The sequence below is a fragment of the Cyprinus carpio genome, chromosome A11 (genome assembly GCF_018340385.1).
Source record: "Cyprinus carpio isolate SPL01 chromosome A11, ASM1834038v1, whole genome shotgun sequence".
NCBI classification, from domain to species: domain Eukaryota; kingdom Metazoa; phylum Chordata; class Actinopteri; order Cypriniformes; family Cyprinidae; genus Cyprinus; species Cyprinus carpio.
In genome coordinates this window covers 24,967,176-24,990,038 of record NC_056582.1, presented here as the reverse complement: position 1 = coordinate 24,990,038, position 22,863 = coordinate 24,967,176, and the positions used below count along the sequence as shown (strand labels likewise).

At 38.4% G+C, this 22,863-nt stretch overlaps 2 protein-coding genes and 1 pseudogene across 3 annotated transcripts; 2 read left to right on the top strand and 1 right to left on the bottom strand.

Annotated features, from left to right (window-relative positions):
• The first annotated feature begins 199 nt into the window (after nt 1-199).
• LOC109080300 (claudin-34-like) lies at nt 200-2,781 on the top strand. Of its 2 annotated transcripts, none has more exons than XM_019095377.2 (2): nt 200-325; nt 1,738-2,781. In XM_019095377.2, exon 2 carries the CDS (start codon nt 1,925-1,927, stop codon nt 2,630-2,632), a length of 708 nt encoding a protein of 235 aa, XP_018950922.1. In that variant the 5' UTR covers nt 200-325; nt 1,738-1,924; the 3' UTR covers nt 2,633-2,781. The 2 variants fall into 2 exon arrangements, with proteins under 2 accessions (XP_018950922.1, XP_042622852.1); XM_042766918.1 differs by lacking the exon at nt 200-325 and adding an exon at nt 1,450-1,529.
• Nucleotides 2,782-7,721: 4,940 nt separating this feature from the next.
• LOC109080298 (putative claudin-24) lies at nt 7,722-9,423 on the bottom strand. The gene has a single exon (XM_019095376.2). It carries the CDS (start codon nt 8,761-8,763, stop codon nt 8,101-8,103), a length of 663 nt encoding a protein of 220 aa, XP_018950921.1. The 5' UTR covers nt 8,764-9,423; the 3' UTR covers nt 7,722-8,100.
• Nucleotides 9,424-10,637: 1,214 nt separating this feature from the next.
• The window catches only part of LOC109080302, an 18,027-nt pseudogene continuing 5,801 nt past the window's right edge, over nt 10,638-22,863 (top strand).

The window sequence follows — 22,863 nt, the reverse complement described above, 5'->3', positions numbered from 1 at the left end:
AAGTGATTCATAAATATTTTGCTGTAAACAAGAATATTACGATATATAATTAAGTTATTTCATGACTCGTTCTGAAACCTCACCCGCATTCATGATTTTATGATCTTTATGAGTCACTGTATCTTCCAATATGAGGCGACTGATCTCAGATTCCTCATTGTTTGATTTTATGATGTTGACAGTGATCATGAGCCGTGGTCAATCATTCACAGAAACATATTCACGAGCAGCAGGAAGTTTCAGGCGGTTTCCAGAGAAGATGAGAGAGAAGATTCACTTTTACATCGAGAGAAACTCACGGATCAGTTGGACGTGTGCTGATATGGTAATATGATTCAAATTTTTAATTATAATTCATTTGTAACAATTATATTTGATGCATACTGATTGGAAATATATGTTAAGATGATCACAAACGTCTTGAGAAATGAATGACAATGTTTGAAAGTCAGTTTTATATAGAGCCAGTTTGCATTTCATCCAGAGCTGTAAATGTAAAATGCAAAACAGTGAAGTATCACACGTCTCATTATAATATACAACAGTCTGTTATGTAATGGGAACATGAAATAAAAAGCTTATGCTTAAGTAATTTCATCATATATATATATATAGCTTATATAGATATAATATATATATATATATATATAATACTCTATATATATATATATATAAAAGGGTTTTTTTTTTTTTTTTTTTTTTTTTTTTAATTTACTTACACTACCATTCAGTTTGGGTTCAGTAAGATTTGTTTTGAAGAAAATTTTTACTTTTATTAATCACACATTACATTGATCAAAAGTGACAATAAACATTTATAAGGTTACAGAATTTTTTTTTTTTTCAAATAAATGCTGTTTTTAAATATCAATTCATCAAAGAATCTCGAAAGATAAAATGTATCACAGTTTCCACAAAAATATAAACTATTTTTCTACATTGATAACAATCAGAAATGTTTCTTGAGCAGCAAATCATCATATTAGAATGATTTCTGAAGATCATGTGACACTGAAGACTGGAGTTAATGATGCTGGAAAATACAGCTGCGGATCACAGAAATAAATTACAGTTTAACACATATTCACATAGAAAACAGTTATTTTAAATTGTAATAATATTTCACAATATTACTGATTTACTTATTTATGTTTAAATCAAATAAATGCAGCCTTGGTGAGCAAAAGGGACTCATTAAGGGGCCGTGAGCTAAAAGTTGCATTAATATATTAAATTATATTATAAATATATATATATATATATATATATATATATATATATATATATATATATACACATACATACATTTTATATACATATATATAAATTTTAAATTAAATTCACTTATATTGTTTTTACATTTCAATAGAAATAAAAGTTAAAACTATATATAAATGAAAGATGATGTGATTTAATGCCATGTTTTCCCCTCCTTTTTATGGTGTGTTTAAATCAAAGGTCATCAAGGGCTCTGGTTTGGACATTACTAATTTAAAAAGACCTGCCAAAATATTCTGATGATTAAACAGGTGAAAAAATTAATAGATATACACTTTCTTCATCTATGTACATTTTAATCTAAAATTAAATTTATATTCAAAAAGGGTGATGCACCGGTTATTTAGTCTCTATGACATTTTAGCACAAACCTTTAGGTGAAGTATTACACTTCTGAATCACGAGCAACAGGAAGTTGGTGATCTCAACTAAATCTTTCTCTGTCTCTCGTTCTCTCAGAGGGATGTCTGAGAGCTTTGTTTGCCAGGTTTCTTGGAGACGGCTTTGGTTAGTTAAACCCACAACAAGCAATTAACTCCATAAAGACCTGCTGCAGTCACATTCATTCAGCCGCTTCAGAGAGACGATCGAGGCTCCTCACGATGGACGTTTTCCAGGAGGAACCCGCGGTTTGAGACCGGATGTCATGCCTTACCTCGTCCACACGGCGCATGCGCAGTTCGTGGCTCTGTGGCTCGGGACGGTGGGCTGGACGCTTGTGATCGTAACCGTGGGGCTGGTGGAGTGGAGGGTTTGGGAAGTGTCCGATCTGTCGGTCATCACCTCCGGATTGGCTTGGGTTGGTATTTGGAGAGTGTGTTTTTATAGCCACGCTCCGATTTTATCCAACCATGAGATCATGTTCTGTCAGCGGATTCGTTTGTCGGAGTCGTACACGCCATCGGAGATCGCCGCGGCGCAGGTGCTGATGCTCGTGGCTCTGATTCTGGGCCTCACGGGAAACGCCAGCGTCGTTTACGGCCTCAGGAACGTTTACTTCGGATTAAATAAAATCAGATTAGCGTTTGCTTCAGGTGGGGTTTTGCTCATTCTTACCGGAGCTTCTGCGCTCGTTCCCGTGTGCTGGAATCTCAGTTCCGTTGTAAACAATCAGACGATATCGTTCCCAGCAGAGTTTCGAATGCCATCCGCTCCTGTGAACCAGTCCATCGGACCCGGTATCATCGTGGGGATTTTTGCATCAGTCCTACTTGTCTTTAGTGGACTAGTCTTTCTGTCCTACAGGGCCCCGGTCTTGCTGGAGCCCAAAGTGAGGCCATCCTGGCCCGGAGAATGTCCCTCGGGGACCTGTGTGAAGCATCAGGGAATTGGTAATCCAGCTTTCCAAAGCTGAGACGCGTGAGACTGTTTTCAGGACGGATGAGTGTGTAATTAAGATGCTGTGTTCTCTTCAGGCCCCTGGAGGCCCTTCGTGTAACATCACCATAACCATTACTGTACAAACACTCCCGAGACCCAATTAAATAGCCTAATTAAAAATAATAATTGTATAATGTGTTATAAATACACTGATTAATCTGGATTACGTAATCAGATTCCAAAAATTAAAAGTGCTCAGTTACAGTTACTTTTTTATAAATTACATATTATTTACACAATGGCTATAAATTATTGATTTGCTCTAATTCTTCCTTTTATTTTCCTCTTAAAATTTTATTTTCTAAAAAAACTCCTACCGCTTATATATGTTCGGAAAGTCTTCTAGTCAGGTGACTGTAATCACACCGAAAATGGAGAGGCCACACAATTAGATTAATTTGATATTTTTATGATTTAATTGTTAGCTTTTCAGCACCTCACAAACCCTTTGCAGTTCTTCCAGGAACAATTGAGCTGATCAAGTTGATAAAGAATGGAAAATGTTTCCTTAGGAGTTATTTCAAAAGTAATCTAAAAGTAATAAAATACATTGTGTAATCCAACAGATTTTTACTAACAACACTTAGGAGTTATTTCTAAAGAAATCTAAAAGTAATAAAATACATTGTGTAATCCAATAGATTGCTACTAACAACAGATCATTTAATGTGAAGTTTTGCTTTTCCCAGTAATTTGAAATGAATACAAAACAGTTATTTTATCTAAAAGTCAACTGAATGAGGATACATTAACAAACTTTTCGTTATTAATTTGTAATCGTAATTAAGCAGTAATGTTTTGGCATGTGAAACAGCTACTATTTTGTACTAACACAATCAATTAGGAGAGGTGGAATTTGCATGCAATTAGTAAGATGTAATTTGTAATCAGTAATTAATCAGTAATGTATGAACAATTGATTATTGTTAAAAGTTTAAGGCAGCAACTGAATCTATGTTTTTAAGTTGAAATAGGTGTGTATATATATATATATATCACCTGTTTACATTCTTATTGAACTTTATTTAATTTATAAACTTGATGTTATTGAGCATATGGGGAAGTAAAAAGTATGAGGAGTTTGAGATCAGTCTGTTATCTGATTATAAACCCACAGTCAGGAGCAGAATTGACTGAAACGCTTCATTACTGAGGAAGAAGATAAAGGCTTGGACAGGGAATTATGAGACCGACTGTAATCCTGATGATTAGGTCAGTGAAGGAATTAAAGGGATTATTTCCATTATCTTTTTCTGCTTGATCCTGCAAGGACAGTAATAAGTGTTTTTTTTTTTTTTTTTTTTTTTTTTTTTTTTGTAGCTTTATTAAACAGTGATTGGGTAAAAAGCTTCACATGGATATAAGATGAGAGACCAGATTACATTTCTTTTCTATCTATCAAGTTTTTTTGCACTAAAAACATGTACTACAGTAGTGATAAGCAAGTACACACTATTGACAGTATGCTACTATTAGGACGTACTACCATGAGATTAAATTGAGTTTTAATGTCGCATGCCTTGATTAATCATCGTTTGCATGTAAACTCCTGATCAAAAGTTTGCAATAATTAAGATTTTTTTTGATGTTTTTGAAAGAAGTCTGTTCTGCTCTCCAAGGCTGCATTTATTTTGATTTTATTACTGATTTTATTGCATTTTACAAAATGTCCCAACTTTCCTCGAATTGGGGTTGTAATTGATCAATCAGCATATTGAAGATCATGTGACACTGAAGACTGGACTGATGATGCTGAAAATACAGCTGCACATCACAGAAATAAATTACAGTTTTTTTTTTTTTAATCATATAAATGCAGCCTTGATGAGCAGAAGAGACTTCTTTCAAAAACATTGAAAAAAACTCCAAACTTTTGACTGCTAGTGTAGCTATTCATAACCTCAGACTTCATTCTTTGAAAAAGTGAAAGAAAAGGTATCATGGGTAATTTTAGCCCATAAAACCATGCACAGATGCACACTGAAATATTAAAGTACTATGGGATGCACTAATTGTACTTTCACATAATCATCACTTGTTTAGGAAGGATAGGGTACAAATTGGCATCCCAAGACCTTAATTAGCTCGCTTAGGTGTGTTTGATTAGGGTTAACACGCACTCTGGTGGATCTCCTGAGACCTGATTAAACATCCTTGAAGTCAGGAAACAGTTATGCTGCAGGAAGTGGACTTGCGTCATTGAGTCTCTGGATTCGGTCCATGGCTGTAGGTGTGGATCTCTCATCTCGACCCCCCGGAGACCCGGCTCATGTGAACCAGAGCGGAGGATGGCAGTGGCAGGGCACGTGAAACGCTCTGCAGACGATCACTGCACTAATTGTTAGGCTGGAAGTACAGTCTGTGCCAAAGCAGTTCTCTCTGAGCTCCACATTGTGCCAAGACCGACTGCAGCAGAACAAAAGGCCTCTCTTACGCACTAAAGCAGGACCAAATACAAGCTCAGTTAACACAGATTTATGTTCAGTGTTTCCACCACAGGATAAAACAATTAAAAGCCTTTTTCTTGCAATTTTGGGTTTACATTCTTGTTTTTTGATTTTCATTTATAAGGATTTATGTTATTTGTAAGTTTATATTTTATATATTTTGATTTTTTCTTTTTGCTTTCTAGAAAAATTAAATTGTAACTGCAACTTTATATCTCTCAGTTCTGACTTTTTTGCCAATGCAAGTTTATTTCTCAAAATTGACACTTTTGTTTCTCAGAAGTTAACATCTCACAATTCTGAGAAAAAAAGTCAGAATTATGAGATATAAACCCAGAACTGCGAAGAGTCGTCAAAATTGTGAGATAAAAAGTCATAATTACCTTTTTTATTATTAATATTATTACTATTTTTATTCTGTGGCAGATACAGGCTTTAAATAATAATCCTTTATATCTCGCAATTGCAAGTTAACATCTCACAATTCTGAGAAAAAAGTTGCAAAAAATTGCAAGATAAATTCTGAGTTTATATCCCACAATTCTCAACTTTTTTCCCCTTGAAATTCTGAGGATTATTTCTCAGAACTGTGGGATATTTCTAAATCATAAGAAAAAACGCAATTCCCTTTTTTATTGCATGGCAGAAACGGACTCCCATTCAGAAATTAAATAATACTGTGATTTAAGCAGGTTGATATATTTAGCATCAAATAATTTTTTTTCAACTTCATACACTTTAAATAATTGAATATTGCTTGTTCCGCAGATAGCCATATTTTAACCATGTTCATACTTTTTTATGTATGTTCTAGGCAATTTGAATAAATGCATTTTGAAAATTAGACTATTTAATTAGTTAAATAGATGCATATTCTTGCAAAAACTATGCCATGATTTTTTTGAGTGCAGAAATTTTATGACTGAAAAAAATATTATCTTTATTATGTTTATTTGTTTATGTTCAAACTGTATAATCCAAATGAATGGAAACTGTACATGCAGTTCAAACACATAAATCTCAAATTTAGGCATAAATATTTTTCGCAATGGTAATTCTTTAATCTGACTTGAGGGAAGAGGTTCATCCATATGGCTGATTATCATAAAGGAAGTGGGCAGGAAGTTGTTGGCACCATGCGCTCCTGATAGTGAACAAACCTTTGTATGTAAAGATGGGAAGATTAGCATACAAAATTATAATGAGTCCATTGTGGAAAGCCAACAAAGAGAACTTTGATTTGACAGCATGAACCCGGGACACGGACACTCAGCACTTAAAACACTTCAGACGAGAAGCTAAAGGGATTTAGAAAGTTCATGATCAAAGACACATTCCTCATGAAGAACATTGTGCTGTTATCCATCAGGACACTTTTCAAAGTCAATGGATATCTCTTATATAATGACTGTTTTATGTAATGCAATTTTGTTGCAGTGAAGATAATTAAAAGTCACACTTCCCCAAAAAACATGTATTACACATTGTTTCTTTTAAGTTATACTGTAAACTAAAATTAAAATTCACTGACTCATCCAACAAGTATTTAGATGAATGTAAGATGAAATTACTGCACATTTCATCATGATTCTGTATATTTTAGATCTGTTTGTCTCTGTAAATCAGAACTTGCTTTTTTTTGCTTTTCAGAAGCACAGTTCATAATATGTGATTCGTTTTACTTTTTTAATATAATGTTAATATATGCAAGGGAGTTGAAAAGTCTGAGGAGCACGCTGAAAATGTATTTCAACTTGGAAATAAAGTTTTCAGCGTTTGAAACAAACATTATGTAAAATTAGGAAGAAAAAAGATTTTACACTGTTTCTAAATCACTAAATGTAAAAAAATAAGCAGAAAAATAGCAGAAGAAAATCTGTTTAAAAATATTACATTTGTGAATTTAAAAAATGCTAAATAAACATATAAACAAACAAACAAACAAATAAATAAATAAATAAGTATAGCATTTCACCAGTGGTGTTAGATGAAGTATTTTTTAAAATATTATTTCTTAACTGAAGATCCTCACAATCAATATTGCCACTAATATGCATGCTTTAAGCTAAGAAATTAAAGCAAATTGCACAAATTTGAATGAAAAGGAAACATTTTAGTTAAAACTTATATTTTTTAGACATTTAGTGAGCTCAAAACTTAATAGTTTCAGATTTTGCTACTTGGCAGCACAGTTTTTATACACTCACTCACTCACTCACACACAACATTTAGTGACTTCAAAACTTAATAGTTTCAGAACACATAACACAACACACACTAATTTTATTAAGCATTTAAAAGTATTGTTTTTCCAACTGAATCAGATTTTTTAACTCAAAAAATAAAAAAGCTAAATTGCAAAAAACCTGAACTTTCAAAAAAATAAAACTTTTTCGTTTATTTAAACAAAAACATTATGCTTTTTTTGTGAAAACTGAATAAATAAACTTGGAAACTGCGATTTTTGTGAAAACTGAAACTTGCTGACATTTCCTGAGCACAAAAAATCGAAAACATTAATTTGTGAAATGTAGAGTGGATCTTTTCATACATCACATGAGTTTATTTTTGTGACATGTGATAGTTGTTGTTTTTTTTGATTTTTTGACTGATGCAAGGTAAAATAATAACATCTTTCTCTCATTCAATCACTCTCTGTTTAAATATAAAACCACACTTACATCTGGTTTTCCAGTAACATTTGGATAATTAGCATAAAATTGTCTCTCATAAATGACCTCGTAGTCATAAATTCTAAGTTACACTTTCTCGGAAAGTTTGCATAATTTTCACAATTAGTAGTGTGTGTTTTCATTAGAATCACATTCACGTGCAGATTTGGGTTTGAGCTTATAAAATGATTCACAAAAATGATTTGTAATCAAAATGAAGTCTAAACAGCAGCATTATATTTACAGTCTCCGAATATATATCTGATCATTTCAGTGCAAAACGCAAAACATTAGTAGAAGCAAAACTGTGTTTACCAACTATCTCACACATATTCTGTCCTCCTGCGTGGAGATTGTTCTGGACGAGCTCTGTTTAGCGCTATGGATTGGTGAAGCGAACATGTTTCGTCCTGCAAAAACAAGCACGAAGTGACCAACAAGAAACCAGCCGCCAAATGCAACCCCCCTGCCGTCCAGCCGAAGAAAAGCGCATCTCCGAACTCCCAGCGAGGAACGACGCTTGGCACGCTCTCATCGAAGAACCGCAGGACCGTCAGATGCGCCACGTACGAGACAGGCACGAGCCCGAGAACGCCCGTGATGACGCTGAAGATCCCGCCGAGCATCTTCAAAGTCCTTTTGGCTTCAAAGTTCTCTGTGCGTCTGCAGCTGTTCACCAGGTAGATGCCCGGGATGGCGAATAATAGACCAGTTAAACCCGTCGCCAGCGTGGCGCACATCAGGATTCGGGCCAGCCGGATGTCCGACGGGAGACCCAGCAGACTGTCGTACGGCCGGCACTCGGTCACCCCGAGATCCTGAACCACACAGGTTTCCCACAGTCCCAGCTGGAAGCTCTCAGTGGGCAGGAGCTCGGTGGAGAGCGTGAGCCACCGCGGCAACATGAGGGTGACCAGCGAACACAAGCAGGCGGTCAGCGAGAAAAACACACCCAGCAGCTCCAGAGTCCATAATCCAGAGTCCATGACCACAGCTCTCCTCCTCGTTCCGCTCTTATAAATCAGTCCAGAGCTCTGACAGCTGCATTAGTGTCCAAACGTCATCTCAGGACGGGTGGGCAGAAGCTCTGATCTCTCTCGGCAGAGAGAAGCTAACAACAGCTGCATTCACACTCGCCGAACGCTCGCAAACACACACTCGTTTATGGCGCGTCCTCCGATTTTGGCACGAAACACACTCCATACTCGTTCAGCGAGCGCTCGATTCACTGCACACACACTCGCTTTCCTAATTCACCGTCCTGCTTGTGTTGTTACAGGAAAAGTAAAGTGTATGAAAAGGAAAATTCCTCTGTCTCTGTTAAACCTGGACTTGAATCAATTTCAGCTCTCGCTTTTTTCAGCAGCGCAGTTCATAATATGTGATTTTTTTCTGAGAGGAACGCATTGAAAAGCTGCTTAAACCAGGAAATAAAACGTTATGATATAAACTAGAAAAATGATTCGCCACTGTTTCTAAGTTAATATCAAATGTAAACAGATTAATAGGCTACATGAAAAAAACGGGGGAAAATGCATTAAAATTGAAAAATGATAAATTCAATTCAATGCAGAAAAGCATTTTCACTTTTGTATCAAACCTTTGAACACCACTGAATGCAAAATTAGTTTAATACACATGCAACATTGTCATATATATGCATGTTTTAAATAAAGAAATTAAAGCAAATTTCAAACACCTGAATAAATAATGTTATTTCTATATGAATCTCTGCGCAGACGTCGCGCCGCTCTGACGTTCACGCACGCACGCACGCACCGTGACGTCATCACTGCACGTCGCCGTCCTTCTGCATCGGTTAAATCTGATGTTATGATGGATAAACACTACAAATCATCACTACAGCTTTAATTTATTACACAAACAGCGTTATGGCGGAGGCAGATGGTGAGATTCGTCACACACGAGTGTGTTCGTTTGATCACAATCATTGTGCACCTGCTCTGTTTGCTATTATTATTATGGGTTCATTCTTCAATGTCTTTAATGTGTTTCAGTTTATTTCTGCATGTGTGTTTTAACATGTTTGTGCAGCAGAGACAGAAATACACGTGTGAAATCTGATCTGAGTGATGTTTCTGTAAGGCCTCTGCGTGCTTCAGTTTCTATTGTGTGTTTTTCTTTTATTATTGTGATGAATAAATACAGTTAAACAACTACTGCACTGTATATTACAATTAATATACTCTAATATAAAATAGTGTTGCACACTGACAGACACGTTGTTTTTACAGCTTAAAAACCATTTTAAATGAAAACTTTTGATTACATGCTTGAAATGAGTTAAAAATATAAAAATAAAAAATGATAAATTGAAAAAATCTAAAAAATAAAATATTTAAAAAATTATAAAAATAAGTTGTTCCTATTGTATGTGATTATATTTGGAATTTTTATTTTAAATTAATTTTTTAATGGATATTAAAGTACATAGTGATGGAAAAGGTGAAGAGGTAAAACGGTGCATGATATTGCAATATTGTATAGTGTAATAATCACTCGGGCAGTTATGTGTTATTTTTATTTATTTATTTATTTTTACAGCTTAAAAACATTTAATGAATTTTGCTTCAAGCATGAAATTAGTTGAAAAAAAATCCTACTGTATATGAATGTTTTTATTTAGATGCATTTTTTAATGGATGTTGAAGCCAAAGCATCATTAGAGTTTTAGCATACATGTTCCTCCTTTAATAGTGTTCAAAAGCATCCCAGGATGCACCTCATGAAGCTGGATGAGAGAGTGCATTTTTTGTTTGGTGTTTTTTTTATGTTGGTTTATTTTTATTATGCTTAGGCATGTGCAGTTCCTATAGTGGAGTTGAGTTGAGTGGGGTAACCTGATGGACTTCTTGGACGAGCCGTTCCCAGACGTTGGCACTTACGAGGACTTTCACACCATCGACTGGCTGAGAGAGAAATCCAGGGACACGGACAGACACCGGAAGGTGAACCGGACCGCTTGACACTGATATGGTGCATTTTAGTCATTAGTACACTGGTTTATTTTGTGTGTGTTTGCAGATTACCAGTAAGAGTAAAGAGTCCATCTGGGAGTTCATTAAGAGTTTGCTGGACGCCTGGTCAGGATGGCTGGTGATGCTTCTGATTGGTCTGCTGTCAGGTGCCGAGACACGCCCACTCATGACATCGCTGACCAGAGTCACACCCACTCATGACATCAGAGACACACACTCATTACATCAGAGACACACCCACACATGACATCAGAGACACACACTCATCACATCAGAGACACACCCACTCATGACATCAGAGACACACACTCATCACATCAGAGACACACACTCATGACATCGGAGATACGCCCACTTACACATAATTAGGCTTATTTGAGATGCGCCTCGCCTGAAATGTAGGCAGCTGCAGTGAGGGGAGGAGTGAAATAAGCGCAGTCAAGATGGACAGTTCTGCCTCTCGAAGTGGAACAGATACTTACGAGATCAAAGGCGGATATCGCTTTATTCACACTCACGTGCTGTGTTGCTAATAAATATCATTTCAGTTCTTTTGCTTTTATATGAAAATAAATATGATGAAGAAGACACTCAAAGTGCTTGCTATTTAATTCCATATGAAAGGTGTATTTATCATCCATTTTTACTATAATATAAACATGTATTTTAGATTATTATAGAAATATGACAACAATCACATATCTCACAGGATCACTCATCACATCACTGACACAGAGACACACCCACTCATGACCGCTCTGAAAGAGACACGCCCACTCATGACCTCTATGACACAGACACGCCCCACTCATCACATCCCTGACAGACAGACCCACTCATTGACCTCTCCACAGACACACGACTCATGACCTCTCTGACACAGACACGCCCACTCATGACCTCTCTGACACAGACACGCCCACTCATCACATCACTGACACAGAGACACGCCCACTCATGACCTCTCTGACACAGACACGCCCACTCATCACATCACTGACACAGAGACACACCCACTCATGACCGTTTTGAAAGAAACATGCCCACTCATGACCTCTCTGACACAGACACGCCCACTCATCACATCACTGACACAGAGACACACCCACTCATGACCGTTTTGAAAGAGACACCCCCACTCATGACCTCTCTGACACAGACACGCCCACTCATCACATCACTGACACAGAGACACACCCACTCATCACATCACTGACAGAGATACGCCCACTCATCACATCACTGACACAGAGACACACCCACTCATGACCTCTCTGACACAGACACGCCCACTCATGACCTCTCTGACACAGACACGCCCACTCATGACTTAACTGTCTGAGAGAGACCTCTCTGTGACACAGAGACAAGTCATCTCATCGCTTAAATGGAGATGAAACCCACTCATGACCTCTCTGACACAGACACGCCCACTTCACCACTCGACCCACAGACGCCCTCTCTGCCACACTCTCTGACACGCCCACTCATGACCTCTCTGACACAGACACGCTCCCACCCACTTCACTCATGACCTACCACTGACTCATGCGAGACACACCCCACTCATGACCTTCTCTGACCACAGACACGCCCACTCATCACATCATGAACAGAGACACACCCACTCATGCACCTCTCTGACACAGACACCGCCCATCATGACCTCTCTGACACAGGACACGCCCACGTCGTCACCTCTCTGCCGCCTGACACAGACCCGCCCACTCATGACCTCTCCTGAACACAGACATACGCCCACTCATGACCTCTCCACTCATAGCATCAACCCACTCATCACCTCACTGACACACGAACACCACCCACTCATCACTTCCTCTGACACAGAGACACTGACCCCACACAATCATGGACTCTCTGAACACAGACACGCCCACTCATGACCTCTCTGACACAGCTCCCCCTCACCACGTCTAGAAATGCATGATCTTTCTGATATATGAAAGAGAAATGATAATATTAATATAAATGACACAGGGACACTGATCACATAACTTAAATGACAAAGAGAAATAATCACATCATTGACCAGACACACATTCATCACTCATCCATCACTGTGAACCAGACGACACTGCCCCACCTCTGCACATCATGAACACATGTAGCCACACCCACATGACACATCACTGAAAGACAACGCCCACTCCATCATGACCACAGAGACACCCGCCCCACAATCTCGCATCTCTGACACAGAGACACACACCCACTCATGCTACCTCTCTGACACAGACACGCCCACTCATCACATCACTGACACCGAGACACGTCCCACTCTCACATCATGACCCAGAGACACACCCACTCAATCACTCATCATTGACCCCAGAGGACACACCCACTCATCACATCACTGAACCAGAGACACGCCCACTCATCACATCATTGACCAGAGACACACCCACTCATCACATCACTGACACAGAGACACACCCACTCATCACATCATTGACCAGAGACACACCCACTCATCACATCACTGAACCAGAGACACGCCCACTCATCACATCATTGACCATCAGGGCCACTCCCCACATCACTTGTGACCAGGACACATCACGATCATACCACTGACCCAAACTCTTTCAGCTTGTAACGTCTCTGGTCTCTCCAGGCACGCTGGCCGGGGTGATCGATCTGGCTGTTGATTGGATGACGGATCTGAAGGAAGGCGTGTGTCTGTCTGCGCTTTGGTACAGTCATGAGCAGTGCTGCTGGACGTCCAATGAGACCACCTTCGCTGACAGAGACAAATGTCCTCAGTGGCAGAAATGGGCCGAACTGATGACGGGATACACAGAGGTACAGCAGAGATATTAACAAGTTCAAACTCATTTTTATGCAGTACTTTTTTGGGTTTGTCCTAGGGCTGCACGGAATAAAACCAGAAATGCAGTATGGCTTAGTGCAATTATCAAATCACTAAAGCTTTAATTTAAATAAATTAATTTAATAAATATATTTCTACCAAAATAAAGTTGCACTGTAGTATAAAATTATTATTATTATTTAATATTATATTTCGTCAATAATATATTTTTTATTTTACAGTGAAATTACAATTGTAATATTTCTTATTTTCTTTAATGTTTTTTATTTAGTATTAGTAGGAGTAGTAATAATAATAATAATTATTATTAAGATTATTATTTTTAATATATCCATCATATATATTATGATTATTCTTATTATATAATCACTTATTGTCATATTGATATATAATCATATACATATACAACATATACAACGGTAATATTTCTTATTTTTTATATTTTTATTTTATACTACTACTACTAAAAAAAAAAAATAGTATTTATTATCACAGTCATATTGATCTATAATCACAAAAAGCTGGAATTTTTTAAATCACAATCACAAGTTTTATCAGAAAAATTAAATCAATCTAAATAAATCTCTTAAAAAAATTAAATAACTTCTAATTAGTTTCTTTAAAATCTAAAAAAAACAACAACAACTTTACAGTGGAATATATATTTCTAATTTTGTTTAATATATTTTTTATTTAGTAATAATAATAATTATTATTATTATAATCATATTGATATACATATAATAAGCCCTACAAACATGCACAGCGAACTTGGATTTTTTTTTTTTTTATTTCCCCTCATATCGTGCAGCCCTTGTTAGTGGTCCCCTTCACACTCTGACGTCTGTGTGATTCTGTCATCAGGGCGCAGGCGTGTACTTGCTGAACTACTTCCTGTACGTGCTGTGGGCGCTCTTCTTCTCCTTCCTGGCCGTGTCTCTGGTGCGAGTGTTCGCTCCGTACGCCTGCGGATCAGGAATACCAGAGGTGCAGAAGCAAAGCTGAGAGAGCTATCTGCAATGGAGCTGTTAAATAAGTGTCCAGGAGGACTGAGTGTGTGTGTCGTTCCAGATAAAGACGATCCTGAGCGGCTTCATCATCCGCGGGTATCTGGGCAAGTGGACGCTGCTCATAAAGACGGTGACGCTGGTGCTGGCCGTGTCGTCTGGCCTCAGTCTGGGGAAGGAAGGGCCGCTCGTGCACGTCGCCTGCTGCTGCGGAAACCTGTTCTGCAGCCTCTTCTCCAAATACAGCAAGAACGAGGGCAAACGCAGAGAGGTGCGCACATCTGCATGCTGCACGAGACGTGACTGATGGGAGACAGGAGTCAAGGCAATGTGCTGAAATCCTCTCCTGCATTCGTTTGTTTCAGGTTTTGTCGGCAGCTGCGGCCGCAGGAGTGTCTGTTGCATTTGGAGCTCCAATCGGAGGAGTTCTGTTCAGTCTGGAGGAGGTGCAAACATACACACACACACACACACACACACACAACCACACACACACACACCACACACATACACGCGCACGCACCCACACACACACACACACACACGCGCACGCACCCACACACACACTCACTCTCACACACACACGCACACACACTTGCACACACACACGCACACACTGACACACCCACGCACACACACACACACCATACTCTACCACACACACAGCCACACACACATACTCTCACACGCACCCCACTCACACACACACTCACGCACGCACACACACGCCCACACACACATGCTCTCACATGCACGCACACACACACACACACGCGCACACACTCTCACACGCACACACACACACACACACACGCACACATACTCTCACATGCACAGCACCACACACTCTCACACACATAAGCAAATAAAAAAAAAAACGCACACACTCACACGCACACACTCACACACACACAGTCACACACTCTCACACACACACACACACGACACACACTCACACATACACTGCACTCACACACTCTCACACACACACGCACTCACACACACACACGCACTCACACACACTCTCTGTCTGTAAATTGTTTATAAAAAATTTTATATACAATTTTTAAATGTGCATATATATTTATCAATTATTTATAATGATCATTAATTCTGAATGAATCAGCCGTTTGAGTGAATCGAGTCAGTCAGTAGGGCAGAACGATCGGTGTATGACATCAAAGTACCGTATTTAAATATGTGATGGCGTGTGTTTGTTTCTCTGCAGGTGAGTTATTATTTCCCTCTAAAGACGTTATGGCGGTCTTTCTTCGCGGCGCTGGTGGCGGCTTTCACGCTGCGCTCCATCAACCCGTTCGGAAACAACCGTCTGGTTCTGTTCTACGTGGAGTATCACACGCCGTGGTACATGGCCGAGCTGGTGCCGTTCATCCTGCTGGGTGTGTTCGGGGGCCTCTGGGGGACGCTCTTCATCCGCTGTAACATCGCCTGGTGCCGGCGGCGCAAGACCACGTGGCTGGGCAAGTACCCGGTGCTGGAGGTGATCGTGGTGACGGGGATCACGGCCGTCCTGGCCTTCCCCAACCCCTACACGCGGCGCAGCACCAGCGAGCTGATCTCAGAGCTGTTCAACGACTGCGGCGCGCTCGAGTCCTCGCAGCTCTGCGATTACATCAACAACCCCAACATGAGCCGCTCCGTGGACGACATCCCCGACAGACCCGCCGGCCCCGGCGTCTACAGCGCCCTCTGGCAGCTCACGCTGGCCCTCGTCTTCAAGATCGTCATCACCATCTTCACATTCGGCATGAAGGTCAGAATGAACATGTTCTTGTGTCTTAAAGGGGTCACATAAAAGCTGTTCGTGCATAGATAAGATCCCTAAAGTCTCAAACCCAAAGAGACAAACGCTCATCCTTAAACACACTCACTCAAACTAATTATTCAGTTTATACTTTTTGATCTACATTGTTATATGCAGATGATATATTTAAATGAATACTTTATGACTTTTATTTTAAACAATATAGAATATAGATTCATGTCTGAATGTCTTGAATTGATTAATTCAGCAGGATTGTTGAATTGAATATTGTAAAGACACACAGTTCAATAAATGCATACTGTTTCCCGAGTCATCATGTTTGTATTGTGGTTGTCCTCAGATCCCGTCGGGTCTGTTCATCCCCAGTATGGCGGTGGGTGCCATCGCCGGTCGTATCGTGGGCATCGCGGTGGAGCAGATGGCGTATCATCATCACGACTGGATCATCTTTAAGAACTGGTGTCGTCCGGGCGCAGACTGCGTCACTCCGGGTCTGTACGCTATGGTCGGCGCCGCCGCGTGTCTGGGTGAGACGCTCCAGGATCTCTTCAGTGAGAGAAAGATTCGCTGAAGATGATTTTGAACTTTTATCTCTTATCAGATGTGTTTTTAGGGGGTACCTACTTGAAATCAGACACTGAATGTAACCATGCAAGTCTGTTTTTAATTTGACGCTGCTGTTTAAAAATGCAGCACTCATGGCTGAGATGCTCAGTTTAGTTACTAAAGGCAATTTTTACTCTCAGTTGAGGTTTGGGAAGTTGTTCCCTGCCATCAGTTGTTAACAAAACTTCAATTAAAACTATTAATTTAGTTACTAAAGGCAATTTTTACTCTCAGTTGAGGTTTGGGAAGTTGTTCCCTCAAGGTTGAAACCAACTAAAATACTTAAACTGAATTCAAAAATGCGGTTAACGTCCCACTAAACTGAACTGAAAATAACATTCAAACTAAATTGAAATATAAAAAAAAATTATAAAAATGACAGAAGCACATAACAAAATTACTAAACTTCAGCTACGATTCAAATGAAATTGAAAATATGAAATTAAAAGTTCCCTGTCACCAGTTATCAAAAAATACAACTAAAAATAGTTTTCTGTAATTGAAATATAGCTGAAATAAAATAAATTATAAATATTAGATGAAAACTTAAAAATAGTTTTCTAATCACTGAAACTGAAATAAGTGCGTTAAAGTCCTGAACATTACAAGTAACTAAATAAAATAAAGCTGAAATTAAATATATATCTATCTACTCTATCTTATATATTAAATACCACTTTCTAAATAAAATAAAGCTGAAATTAAATATTAAAAAATAAAATAAATAATACAATTTCTAAACTTGTTAAAAGATTTTAATGATAAATCTATTTATAATAGTTTTTTTTTATTGAAATAAAGCTTAAGTAAAAGAAAATATAAATATTAGATGAAAAACTTAAAATAAAATGTTAACAGAAACTGGCTGATGCACACACTGACACCATAACCCCCTATCCCTAAATTATTTCTTCGCTATTAATTCCCCTGCAAGTTAGGACTATTGTTCACGTTCTACCTCCCACCTTCAACACCATGTTTGTGGTACTTGAAATAAACGCTGGAATAAAACAAACACAACACACCTCTGAGATGAAAACCTTAAACTGCAAATTCCCCGAACACGCGGAACGTTCCCATGCGCAAATAAACGAAACCCACGCATAAGTTGACGGTACCATAAACTTTTCCTACCGAAAAACTGAACTAAACTAAAGAAATTTAAGGGTTATAACAAAATACAAAAAAACCACATATAATTGAGTAAAGCACAGAACAACAAAATTACTAAACAACAGAACTGAACAATATACATTATTGTTTATGAAAAATGTGAATAAATTTGTTACTATGACAGAATGAAAGTTAATAGCTAATAGCACAGATGATATTTGTAGCAATAGCCAACAATAGCATGGTATGGGTCAAAATTATTGATTTTTGTTTTATGCCAACAAACTCATTAGGATATTAAAGTATCAGATCATGTTCCATGAATGATATTTGTAACATTTCCTACCATAAAAGTATATCAAAACTTAATTTTTGATTAGACCATATCGCATTGCAAGAACTTCCATTGAACAACTTTAAAAGATGATTTTCTCACATATTTTGATTTTTTTGCACCCTTCAGATTCCAGAGTTTTCAAAATAGTTGTATCTCAGGACAAATATTTGTCCTGCTAACGCAAATACAGTATATCAGATGAGAAAGCTTATTGTATTCAAGATTTCAGATAATAATGACGGAGCCATTAAGACTGAGATAATAATTTACGACCCTTTAGTATTTAGATAATTGAGATGATTTTGTTTTCCAGGGTCACATATATATAGATAAGTGAGATGATGGAGTTTGTGGGAGCGATAATAATTTACGACCCTTAAGACTTATATCATGTTCGAGCTGACCGGTGCGTCTGGAGTACATCGTTTCCTCTGATGGCGGCGGCCGTCACCAGTAACTGGGTGGCCGATGCGGTTCGGGCAGGAGGGCACTTAACGTAAGCCTCACATCCAGCTTCAACGGCTACCCGCTACCTGGACCAGGACGAGTGTCACGCCTACCAGGCGACGGCTGGCACACAACGTGATGCGGTCCGCGCCGCACCGGAGCCTCGCTGGGCCGTTCCTCACCGCATGGACAGCCACCACGGTGGAGGACGTGGAGACGCTCATCAAAGACCCGACTCCACGGCTTCCCTGTGGTGGTTTCTCGTCCACGAGTGAGGAGAGACTCACGGGCTTTCGTGCAGAGGGACGCGAACTCATCCTGAATATACAGTAAGCCCCCGCTTTGGCCCTAGTTCTGGGACTGTGCTGCCCTCTGCAAAGCCTTTATGTCCCTTCACCTCAAGCAGAATTTCCATGTTCACATTTCCTAAGGTCCTTACACGCTAACCGAATTGAAAACGCATTGGCTGCACGGGTTTACATGCATTGCATGTATGATTGTTTTGTAGGCCTTTTGGAACAATCTGCAATCTTGTATCCAGTGTCGCTTGTGTTCTGCAAGTCTCATTCAGTTCGATTTTATTTAGTGCCCAACTAACAAATTGCCACACACACACTTTAAGAGGGCCAGCGTCATCCCCTCACCACGAATTTTCATTTAAAACACAAAAATTATGTGCACTTCTACACAAACCATTTTCATTAATTGAGGATTGTTTTTGTTGTTTTTCAACAGACGTCTCTTCTGTCCACCAAGGCGTGCAGTTGATCTAACATACAACATAATTTTTACATCAAATTCCATGTTTTTTAAAAATAAATGTGATAGCCATAAAATTGTGAAATAGTTGTTTTTTTTTTTTTTAAAAGAATCCAAAATACCCTGTTTCTCTGTGATATATCTGCTCGAAAAGGTAATTTATTTCCTGTGCTCAACGTTGAACTTCGCATCATTACCCACTAATATGCGATTGGCTGTTCAAGAAACATTTCTGAAACTGAAAGAAAGCCTTAACGTTTAAGAAACTACAATTCCTGTAACTAAAAACAGCCTAAAAAATCAATTCAGATATTTCAAAAAACAAACTAACAACACCTCCACCCCACGCACATCCACAGAATTACTAAACTAAACTTATTTTTATTAAGGTTAGTTTGAAAGTACTGAAATTACTAACATAACAATAAAAATGAATGGACCACGCTAATCATAGAAATAAAAAGGAAAATACATAACAAAAATTACTAACAACTTATAACTTATTTTATTTAAGTTTAGGTTAAAGTACTTAAAATAACTAAACCACATACAATAAAATGACACTGTCCCACTAAAATCGCACCTCCACAACGATAATACCATAACGAAAAATTACTAACACATCCAATAAAAATATCCGACCACTAAAATAGAAAATAAAAATCAAGACATCCCCAAATTGCCTACTGAAATATTAAATTAGAATGTAATAAAATTTTTTAGTAGTTTAATTTATAATGGTATAAATTGTTTTAGTTTTACTATTATTAAACTTAAATTGAATATAATTTTTCAGAAATAAAAAATAAAATTCAAATGAATAATATAAAATAACCGGAAATATTAACATAAAGCTCCCTGCCATCCGTGGTTAAAATGAAAACTCCGCTAGCAACTATTAAAATGTTTTTCTGTATTGAAATAAAGGCTAAAATAACTACATATACCTATGTAAATAAAAAGGCTTAACAATACTACCGCTGAAATAACCATAAAATTAAAGATAATGCGGCCCCTTATTGAACGAAATAACAATGGATTGAAAACGCAATAAAATCGACTAAACTGTTTAAATTAAACAAACTAAAAACTGTCGAATAAAAAGCTGAGATATAAAAAAAGTGATGATATACATACCAAAATAGTTATATATATAGTATTAATAGTTCTATTCAAAACTGTTTAATGCAGATAAGTAAAATACATAAAAAAAGTTCTCATTTATAAAATAGCAGTGGTGTGTGTTCACGAATATTTTATACTACTGTTCAAAAAGTTATTTAATAATAAGCTTTTTTTATGCCTTGCATTTAGTAATCATTACATGAAATAAACTATTTATACTATAAATACTACTACATTGTTAATTAGCGTATATATATATATAAATATATATATTATATTATATATATAATATATATATAATCTATTAAGTAAATAAAATGCTTCTTTTAAATTAAAACCAATATTTCACAGTGCTGTTGGTACTGTATTTTGGTTTAATTACTGTGTACCACTGAAATATTTTCAACTGCATTTTTTTGAGTATGAAAACGAATTAATGACGCAAAGAATCAAAAAAAACCTTGTTGCTGCTTGCTCATCATACATTAACGTCGTTGCTGACACACAGGAATGTTCAGTGCGAGGTACAAGACGGCCTCTCGTGTGGGTTCTGTGTGTGTGTGTGGTTCTCAGAGACACGCGGCTGGCAGCAGAAGGCGGACGGAGTCGTCAGTAAAACTCTGTGGTGTATTTCCATGAATACGCTCCGCTCGATTCTCGGTCCAACACTCAGCCGCTTCAAACTCACAGACGCCTCCTGAACCTCAGTCCCTTCACCGTCACTGACCACACGCCCATGGAGACGGTGGTGGCCATTCTTCCGCAAGCTGGGTCTGCGGCCCGTATTGGTCCACACGCAGCGGGTGCGAACGCTGATCAAAACTGCAAACTGTGTAGGATTGAGGAGCAGGCCATACCCCCCAAGACGCGTGGTTCCCGTGAATTTATAAGCGAGCTGTCTCCCCTCCACTAGTACCCCACGGCTTCCCTGCGTTATTGCTTATTACAGCGGTCTTCATGCCGTAGTACGGTTTCACCACTAAAACAGAGCCCCCCGTTCAGATCTCACCCACCCACCGTCCTTCCCCCCCCCCCGTCCGTTCCTCAGCACTGTTGTGGTTGCAACAACGTGGTTGCGAGCCCCCCTATACTTCCCCCCATGTTTGTTCCTTTATGTGTCTTCACTTCCCCGCTTCCTCCGCTTCCTCCGCCCCATCCGCCTCAAGGATGCCTTCCATCTCCCGTCTTACGGTATTGAAGGTGGTCCTCTCATGCGGAGAGGATGCTTGTGGTCCCGAGATCATGCACCCGTCAGGAGGGCTGGGGTCCGCGCACACAAGACGAGACCCAGAGCAGGGAAGGAACCCCGCTAAGTGAAAGATTATCACATTTCACGTGCGGTTTAGAAGACTAGCATTACTTTGCACTGTTTTTTTTACAATACCGCCCTCATTTCTAGTATGTTATATTTATGAATAGCATTAATTTTCTCCACTACTGTAGGAAAGTTGCGGGGGTTCAGATTTTGTAACCCGTTAATATAAGTTATTTGTTAATGTTAGTCACTGTAGTCAACATCGAACCGAAGTAGGTATACGGAATATTCATCTAGCTTCACGTGATCTCAATACAGTAATTACGAAGAGATAAAGTTGTATGAGTGAAATCACCAGTAACTTGCTAATAAGCCACGACCAATGCTTTCCATGTAATCGTCTAGTAACTTGTAATAATGTATGTAGCGAACTACTATATAGCATGCATACTCATGCTAGAAACCTGGCAAGAACTGTAGAACGTGATAATGCTATTAACTCTGCTATAGCATGCTATTCATCGTAGAACAGCAGCAACATGTTAGTTGCCTGCATTCTGGTAACAACAGTAACAAACATGCTAATAAATTCTAGAAAACGCTTAGACCTGTTGACCTGGTATAATACGTAGACAACATGGTTATGACCATTCAGCTTGAATTGCCAGTGTCTTGCTAATATCCTGTTATTGTAGAGAAAGCTCTGTTCCGATGTCAATATGCTATACAACATGCTTCGTCCACCAGTAGGACTACCTTTTTAATCTATCAAATGCGTCCTACTGTGTAACTAGATTT

What these genes read in the sequence shown, in the direction of transcription:
- LOC109080298 (XM_019095376.2), bottom strand. Translation starts at nt 8,763, where the DNA reads ATGGACTCTGGATTATGGACTCTGGAGCTGCTGGGTGTGTTTTTCTCG.
- LOC109080300 (XM_019095377.2), top strand. Translation starts at nt 1,925, where the DNA reads ATGCCTTACCTCGTCCACACGGCGCATGCGCAGTTCGTGGCTCTGTGG.